The sequence below is a fragment of the Colossoma macropomum genome, unplaced genomic scaffold (assembly GCF_904425465.1).
Source record: "Colossoma macropomum unplaced genomic scaffold, Colossoma_macropomum, whole genome shotgun sequence".
In the NCBI taxonomy this organism is placed as follows: Eukaryota; Metazoa; Chordata; class Actinopteri; order Characiformes; family Serrasalmidae; genus Colossoma; species Colossoma macropomum.
In genome coordinates, this window is record NW_023494802.1 from 22,349,272 (window position 1) to 22,358,342 (window position 9,071).

The window sequence follows — 9,071 nt, forward strand, 5'->3', positions numbered from 1 at the left end:
TTTACCAATCTTTGCTAAATATTTGACTTGTAAAACATGGAGTGAAAGTTATTATGCACTGTCGCCTGACACTGTGTTTTACTGGCAGATGTTGAAGAAAAAAGAGGAGGAAAGCATGTCATTTCAGAGGAGGTAAATATATTACAACATAACCATCATACACAGTTTTCTACTAACCTGTCTTTGTAATGCTTTACTATTGTCTTATCTATTGCTAGCACCAAAAAAATAATGTTTTAGCACTACATTAATATCAAAGTATTGTATCTCTTCGTGTTTTGGTACAGTGGTATAATAAATACAGCCCCATTTCCAAAAAAGTTGGAACCTAATGCAATGATGCGCAAATCATTTAAACCCTATATTTCATTGAGTACATCAAAACATCTGGTGGTTAATTGGCAACAGGTCAGTAATATGATTGTGTATAAAAAGAGCATCCCGAGAGGTCTTTCAGAAGTAAAGATGGGGAGGGGTTCACCACTCTGTGAAAGGCTGCACAGGCAAATAGTGCAACAATTCAAGAATAATGTTTCTCAACGTAAAATAGCAAAGAACTTTTGCTTTTCATCATCTACAGTACATAATAACATTAAAAGATTCAGAGAATCGCTGTATGCAAGAGACAAGGCCAAAAAACAGCATTTGCTGGCCATGATCTTTGGGCCCTCAGGCATTACTGCATTAAAAACAGACACGAATCTGTAGTGGAAATCAATGCATGGGCTCAGAAACACTTCTGGAAAAACACTGACTATGAAAACAGTTTGTCGCTGCATCCACAAATACAAGTTAAAAGGCTAAAGAAGAAACCATATATAAACAGAATGCTGCCACCTTCTTTGGGCCTGAGCTCATTTAAGAGGAACTGAGAGGAAGTGGAAAAGTGTCCTGTGGTCTGACGAATCAACATTTGAAATTCTTTTTGGAAATCAATCAATCAGTCAATCAACCTTTATTTCTACTTGGAATACATTGACGGAGACCCTCATTCACAGTGTAGCTGAGCAATACAGGAATCAGGGATTGAGAAGTTGTACAGTAAAGAAAATAAATCAAATGTTGTAATTAAATAATAAAAATCATAATAGTAAAATTTAATAAGAAGGTACCAATAAACTGTTAAATCAATAAATGATTAAAATTACAATATAGTAACTTATCAAGTAACAGATCAGATCAGGATAAAATAAGTAAAAACAATTTAATGAAATAAAAGTAATAGATGATGTAAGACAATAAATTGACAATAATAAATAAAAAGAATACTAATAAAAAGAATGATAAAAAGCAAAGAAATAAAAAATACAAAAGTAAAAAGTAAAACAATAGTTAAGACATAGCTAAAACATACCAAAAATCATAATAAAAGGTAAATCAAATAAAGTAGTTGCAGGCTGCATGGAGGTGGTTAGAGACTAAAAGTTTAAAATGTTCATGTGACACCAGAGAGCTGTGTGCTGGTGCACTGTAGCTAAAAGCAGATTTTCCCAGCTCTGTAAACGCTCTCGGCACCTAAAGGGTAATCCAATCACTAGAACGAGTTTGATAAACTGCATTAGTTACATTGGGCATTTCTGTGATGTACGATAGCATATGGCCAGTAAGCACTTTATATGTAAAAAGAAGCCAATGTGTCTCCCGACGCACAGACAGAGATGACCAGCCAACCTTTTCATATAGTATACAATGATGGGTATTGTAGGGGTCATCTGTAATAAATCTTAAGGCAGCATGATATACAGAGTCTAGAGATTTCAAAATAGTTATGGGTGCATATCTGTATAACACCATATAACCATATCTGTCACCATAATCCAGAACAAGGCAATAGTGTTGCTTCAATGATCTTTCTCCTTGTGTGCCTTGGCGAACATACTTTGTTACAGTACACGGAGCCAAGTTTTTGTCTCAGTTTACATGTAAGTTTGTTAACATGTTGTTTAAGTGCATTTGTCATCTAGCCATATGCCAAGGTATTTATACTCATTGTTTCAATGTCAGATCCTTTCAGGGTTGTGATTTTTAAAAGTGCTAAAATCAATGTTAGAGGCTCTGGAAAACAGCATAAATTTAGATTTCTCAACATTTAAAACTAGTTTATGATTGTAAAAAGCTGACTGTAGTACATTAAAAGAATGCTGTAGTTTATCTACTGCAGTACCATTATAGTCAGTCAAGCAGTACAAGACAGTGTCATCAGCATATAAGTGTACTTTGCAGTCAACAATGGAGGTAGCAATGGCATTAATATAAATATTAAATAATACATGTCCAAGGATCGAACCTTGAGGGACTCTCTTTGTTATTGCAAGTAGCTCTGATTTACTCTGCCCTAGGGCCACACATTGCTGTCTATCAGAGAGAGAGTTTCTAATCTAGTTTGTTGCCCTGAGATTAAAACCAATGTTTTGTAGACTTTTTAAGAGTAGGGAATGATCAACTGTATCAAAGGCTTTAGAGAGGTCAATGAAAATGACTGCACAACGTTTCTTTATATCAATGGCACTGAAAAGATCATCTAAGATGAGATTAGCTGCAGAGATTGTACTGTGCTTTTCTCTGAAACCAGATTGGTAGTCTGATAAGATTGAATTTCTGTGCAGAAATGCCTTGAGTTGATCATTTACTAAGATTTCTAAGATCTTGGCTAAGCATGACAATTTTGAGATGGGTCTGTTGTTATTAAGATCAGTGGCGTGACCTCCTTTGTGAAGTGGAGTTGTATGTGCTGTTTTCCAGATACTGGAAATTCTGCTTGATAAAATAGATAGAGTAAAAATATATATAATGTTCTAAAACAATCGGGGTCGCAAGCCTTAGAAAAAACGGGTCCAAACTGTCCTCTGTACTTTTTTTTTTAGTATTGATGGTGTTAAGTGCTTTGGCCACTAAGTGAGGAGAAAAAGGGTGAATTGTAAAGAGACCATGTCTTACAGCAGAGGGTGTATCTATTTCATTGAGAGGTGCCTCCATGTTAATATTATTGAACAAATGTCCAGCAGCTGCAAAGTGAGCATTAAATGCTTGGCAAATCTCTGTCTAATCAGTAAACTGTTGATCGTAAATTACAATATGATTTGGAATGGGCGTTATTTGTTGTTGAGCAAATTAATTGTCTTCCAGAATTTAGAGGAATTTTTAGCTGAGTTTGTAAATATCTGGAGGTAGAATTCTGCTTTAGCTTTTCTGATGTAAGAAGTACATTTATTTCATAGCTGCCTAAAGGTAAGCCAATGGTCTCTGTCATCATTTCTTCTAGCTAGAGCCCATGCTTTATTTCTTGCATTAAGCAAGGAAGATATTTCTGAATTGAACCAGGGGTTTGATCTATCTCTGATTCTCACGTTTATATAGGAACATGCTTGTTTACCGCTGACTAGCGCTAAATCGATACCCAGAATTTCAGAACTGTAGTGGATGTCGCTGAGCGCCAGGTCATTTAAAAAGCCTTGATCATTAAAATGTTTCAAATTTCTTCTAACCACCATCCGAGAGCCTGACTTTATTGAACTAGTGCTTCTAATGCATCCGATAGGGCAGTGGTCACTAAAACCAGGGTCAAAGACACCTATAGAAGTAATTTTATCAAGTCTGTTGGATAAAATTAAGTCCATTAGTGTTGACTTAAGCTAAGTCATCAACTGTGTGAGAGGGTGCAGAAGGAGGTCTATAGATCCCAGCTACCACAAAACTGTTATTGCGTCCAGTGCATACTTTTAAGGCCCAGAACTCAAAACATTTATCTTTGGATAATGAGAAGAGTTTACTTGAATAACAGATTTGGTGTAAATAGCCACTTTGCCACCCCTTGCGTTCCTATCAGCTCTGTGTAGATTATAACCGGGTAGGGATAGCTCTGAATTAGATACAGATTGTTTTAGCCAGGACTCTGTCAAAATTATAATATTAAAATTTTCAGATTATCTGATTTACTGTGCTGACGAAGGCTTCTAATGTTTAAATGAATTATGCCCTTGCCTTTTCTGTGTTTTAAACTAATATGACCTGTTAGTAATTTTGTTGCACACATCGGTTTTGGAGGATCTGTGAGGTGATTTGAGGATGAAGGTGTGACGGGGATGCCTTAATGCTGATAAGATTAGCTGGTTTAATAAAATAGTTTCCTTTCCGCTTTATTCCCTTGTCTGAATGGCTAATCCTAGGTTGATTGCTAATGACTACAGAGATAGCTGAATAGTCATTTCTAATTTCAGGCTGTCATTTCAGGTTAAGAATAAAACACATTGTGACTTAAAATCTGCGAGCCAAGCCTGCTGGGGTGAATCCTATTGTTCCTATAAAAGGATGGATGGTTCCAGAAAAGATTAAAATTGTCGATAAAGAAACAATTTAATCACTAGACAAGCTTCCTGGATCCAGCTGTGCAGGTTTAACAAGCGGCCAAAATGACCACTGCCTCTTCCCAGTGAGGGGATTGGACCAGAGATAAAAATCATGAAGTCACCATTAATGCTGAATACTATATACATGTTTGGCAACATATGCTGCCATCCAGACTATGTCTTTTTCAGGGAAGTATTTGCTTATTTCAGCAAGACAACGCTGGGTCTGGGTGCTAAATTGGCCTGCCTGCAGTCCAAACCTGTCACCACTGAAAACATTTGGCACATTATGAAATGAAAAATATGAAAAAGGAGAGCCTAACTGTTAAGCAGCTGAAATCCTGTATCAGTCAAGAACAGGAAAACATTTCACTTTCAAAACTACAGCAGTCTGTCTCCTTAGCTCCCAAAAGCTTACAGAATGTTATTAAAAGATGAGGTGATGAAACACATTGGTAAACATGCCCCTGTCCCAACTTTTTTGGAACGTGTTATTGGCATCACATTCAAAATAGGCATATATTTTTCAAAAAACAAATGGAAATGGGTTTGTACTTATATTGTATTCTAGTTTAGTATAGTTAAGTATGGTATTCTCTTTTTAAAGATTTGATTTCCTAGTTGCAGCTGTCTCTCCTCAATATACAGAAACCACACATTGGCAGGTCAAGTTTCATCTGATGTGAATGATGCTTACCTTTTACTTTTTTTTTTTTTCCACAAATGACCCATTATCATGCACTGAACACTTTCGCATTAAGAGTTCTTGCCTAACTGACTTTAAGACAATGTAGCCAGTTATTTTATCACATGGTGTCAGTGGCAGTCATGTTGACTCAAATGATGTTTTAAAAACGTTTTTAAACATGTTTTCACCCGTGAAAAGCTTCTTTTAACTTTAAAAACAAGATCACTGGTCTTCTTCTCAAATGCAGTGATCATATGTGATCAACTAACTGCATGACTTTGATTCCATTTCAGCTTCAAGTGGTAAATTTGGCCCTTAAGGTTATCCTCAAAAGGACAATGATTTAGGTTAAGTGCTTTCCTAATGACTTGTTGGTCCTTTTAACAGTGCGAGTATGCGGATCACAGCAGAGAAGTTTGAACCCAACCAGGTAAGCACAATAAAATAGTAAATTCATCTTGTACTGCAGCTACATCTACAAATATCACTGCAGCAAAATCTGTGTTCACTCTGTTTTCAGACCTCAGTTGTTAAAAGTATTGTCTAATTTTTCAACCACTTAGAAATCTAAGGAAGAGGAGGAACAGAAGTCCTTATTTCAGAGAAAGCAAGTAGATCCTCTTTTCATCAGTTTGACAATTATACGTTTTGGCGGTTTGATGCACTTTCCATCCAACAATACTAAAACAGGTGTTAATTAATGTTAAAAAATCTTCTTCTGAAGCTCCAGGCAGAGACTGTCCTCCCGTAGTATTCGGGAGAAGATGGAAAGACTTGCCCAGGCCTCAAAGGTACACACAAAATTGACAGTTGAAATTATAGTGTCAGCCACTCTTTTATTTATTTATTAAAACTTTAAAAACAACTAAAGCTACAGATGTTAATAAATTTAACATATTGCATAATACAAGGGGTATTACCTATTTTTGTGGTAGTGGATAATGGATTTTCTGTGCTCAAAAGCCCCCACAGTTCACTTATCAATTTGTACACGGAAGCCTTTCTACACGTCCACACGAGGTTGCCAATGAGTTGCAGGTTATAGCGCATCTGATGCGTTTCAGGGAGTGGAACTTACGAGGTGGGAAAATAGAGAAGCGGACTAGGTAAAGATTTACTAACCTGAACCAGTCTGAGGAATCACATTTTTTTTCCATTATCGCCAAGGAGAAGAAGGTGCAGTTACTTTGACAATGGCCACAGCGCTGATGCACAAGAAGACCAAGAAAGCAACAAAGTAAAAGTTTAGTTCAATTCAGTTCAGTGTTCATTTATACAGTTTGCGATTGATATGTTTTCAGCAGCAGGTTATAGTACATCAGCTGCAAAATTAGAGCTAGCTGTGCTCTTTAAATGTTTAGGGCTACTTAGTAAATCCAGCCCAAAATGTTTTAGCAGGGGATTACATAGCCTTGAACTATTGTTCAGCCCTCTAAACAAACATTTAGAACAAAAACCATGACATTTTGTGATTTAGTTCTAAAAATGTATAATTACTTTATTCCGAAATATATAATGCCTAAAATAAAGGTCCACACCTTTAGGGGTTTAACTTAAAAAAGTTTTAACTCTGGCATGACATTTGTGCTTTGTGCTATTAAAAATCAAATGTTCAATCGAAAGTCAAACGTTACCCTTCCCTATTTAAATGTAAAGAATTAAAGTTTCTTTCCTCTTGTTTCATCATTTGCAGAAATGGGAGCCTATTAAATCACCCACCCTTGTTCACAAGACCCTGTTTTTGGTGGATGAGGTGTCTAGAAAGAGAGAGCTGTTTGAGAAGGAGCAGGCAACATCCGAAAGTAACCCTGCACCCAACAAACAGGTTAGACACATGCCAAATGTGTTATTTAGCTTCAAATGACAAGATATATATATTTTTTTTTAATTAAAAGTACTGCCTTGTGTAGGACTATCGCACACTATCTGCTGGGATTTCAGACCGAATCAATCGCTGGGTTCAGAGGAGAACACTTCAAAATCTGTCTTCACTTACTCCCACTGTAAGTATTTACCATGCTGAGGAGCACATTGCATGATGTTTCGTTCAGATTGCTTCGTCCAAGCGAGAGTTATTACAGAATATTCGGGGCCTCTTTCAAGTGTATGACCCCGTTGTGAACTGTCAATATTATTTTACTCAATTACTAGTTCACCAGATTTAATTTCCATTCTCATGTTTTTAAATAACTTTCAATAAACCTCTAACATTAGTCACTGATTTTTGCCAACTAAGTGTTTGTACTAATGATTAAGATCAACTTGTTTCTATGTCAGCATGTTTCATTTATCAGTCTTACTGTTATGTTCTTGTTTTGCTTGTGATGACCAGAGGAGGTTGGGCACCCCTTTTTGAGTCTTAGTTCCTCTCATGGTTTCTTTCACTTGCTCTTAGTTGGGCTAAGACCCAGATTTCTGTAAAGCTCCTTTGCGATGGCACCTGTTGTAGAAAAAAAAGCACGATGCAAATAACTTTGAATGGAAAAAAAAATTGAAAATCAGATTTTTACATAAGAAACGTACTGAGGGGCTCCTAAGTGGCGTTACTCAACGCCCCCATCGCTCAACGCGATGCTAGTCAGCGCAGATGTCTGTTAGCTGACATAACAGAACTGGCGGTTGGCGCTTTCCTTCTGAGTGCGTTCGGCTGTCCAGTGACGTTGGGTAGCGTGTGATTGGGGGAGTCCTAACTAGCGAGCGGAATTGAAGACGACTAAATTGGGGAGAAAATTGGAGGGGGGGTTAATTCCCCAGCATACGAGAGTTTGTACTCACCAGTAATAACATACTGTCACTGTCGGAACAAAACCTTGTATCTCCAAAATGTTAATTTTAAAGGAGAAGGAAAAAAAGTTAATAACTTGTGACCATGTTACCATAAGAATATCTTTTCCCACGTAATTTTGGACTATCTGTTTGGACTATTTCTGTTGGCCTGTTTGTCATGAAATGTTAACACAATGCAATGGGTAGCGTTTTCGAATTATGCCAAAAAAGTGAAAAATTACAAAAATGGAGATACAAGGTTTTTGTGTGACAGCAATAATATGTACTATAACAAAACATATTAATATATAGCACCTAGCAATAGAAAAATACAAGTAGAGAAAACCATCTTTCTGAAACTACGCGACATAAACCAACCAAAAGATCAAATATATTCAGTGTCTTCCCAAGCCTACATTATATGTTCTTGCTCCTCAGGACCTGAGACATGTAGACATCTCCAGCAAGAAGATGCTGTTTGAGAAAAGACAAGAGGATGACCACCTTACAGCCCATAAGTGAGGGTTTTGCTGCCTAATGTAAGTTTAGTGCCCTTATACACCCTCACACATGTATTATATACATCTGGTCACTATGTCATCTAATTAGTAGTCATTACATTACCTAATGTAATCTAAATTATGACAAAATGCATAGTTGTTAAAAAGAATAGCATATTAAAGTAACAGTTTATCTTTCCACAGTTATTGGAGGACAGATTTTGGAGGACGGATTATCAGCTTTCCCTGAAAGACAGCTATCTGAATTGTTGTAATTTTTTTTCTTTCTTTACATTTCTCGCTCATAGTTCTTAAGCATCTTTTCCACAGTTACAAAGATTTTGGAGGACTGATTATCAGCTTTCCCTGAAAGACAGCTCTCTGAATTGTAATTTTTTCTTCTTTCTTTACATTTCTCTCTCATAGTTCATACGCATCTTTTCTGAGAAATTGTAAAATCAAAGCATATATTATTTCAGGGTAAACATAACATGTACTGACTGCAAGATTAAAGAAAGCTTTTGTGGATCTCACTTTGCCTGTAGTGACTGTTGCCTATTGATTTATAGGTATGCAACACAGAGAACTTGATTTACTTAATTTTCTATCACACGTTGGTTAATTTCAAAGTACAATAGAAATTATTGAATAAACAGGGTATATATTTATTATACATTTTTACATGACATTTTTTAACGCCTGCTGTTAATATTAAAATATCTTTCATTATTATATCAAATAACAGTCGCTCATTGAAATATGCATAGATTG

At 36.3% G+C, this 9,071-nt stretch overlaps 1 protein-coding gene across 1 annotated transcript in view; it reads left to right on the forward strand.

Annotated features, from left to right (window-relative positions):
- The window catches only part of lad1 (ladinin), a 28,077-nt gene extending 19,244 nt beyond the window's left edge, over window positions 1-8,833 (forward strand). The window contains exons 7-14 of the mRNA XM_036591434.1: window positions 89-132; window positions 5,422-5,464; window positions 5,598-5,641; window positions 5,759-5,825; window positions 6,728-6,859; window positions 6,945-7,037; window positions 8,239-8,339; window positions 8,505-8,833. Of these exons, the coding sequence (XP_036447327.1) occupies window positions 89-132; window positions 5,422-5,464; window positions 5,598-5,641; window positions 5,759-5,825; window positions 6,728-6,859; window positions 6,945-7,037; window positions 8,239-8,322 (507 nt within the window). The 3' untranslated portion in view covers window positions 8,323-8,339; window positions 8,505-8,833. The remainder of the gene's footprint in view (window positions 1-88; window positions 133-5,421; window positions 5,465-5,597; window positions 5,642-5,758; window positions 5,826-6,727; window positions 6,860-6,944; window positions 7,038-8,238; window positions 8,340-8,504) is intronic.
- Window positions 8,834-9,071: the final 238 nt, after the last annotated feature.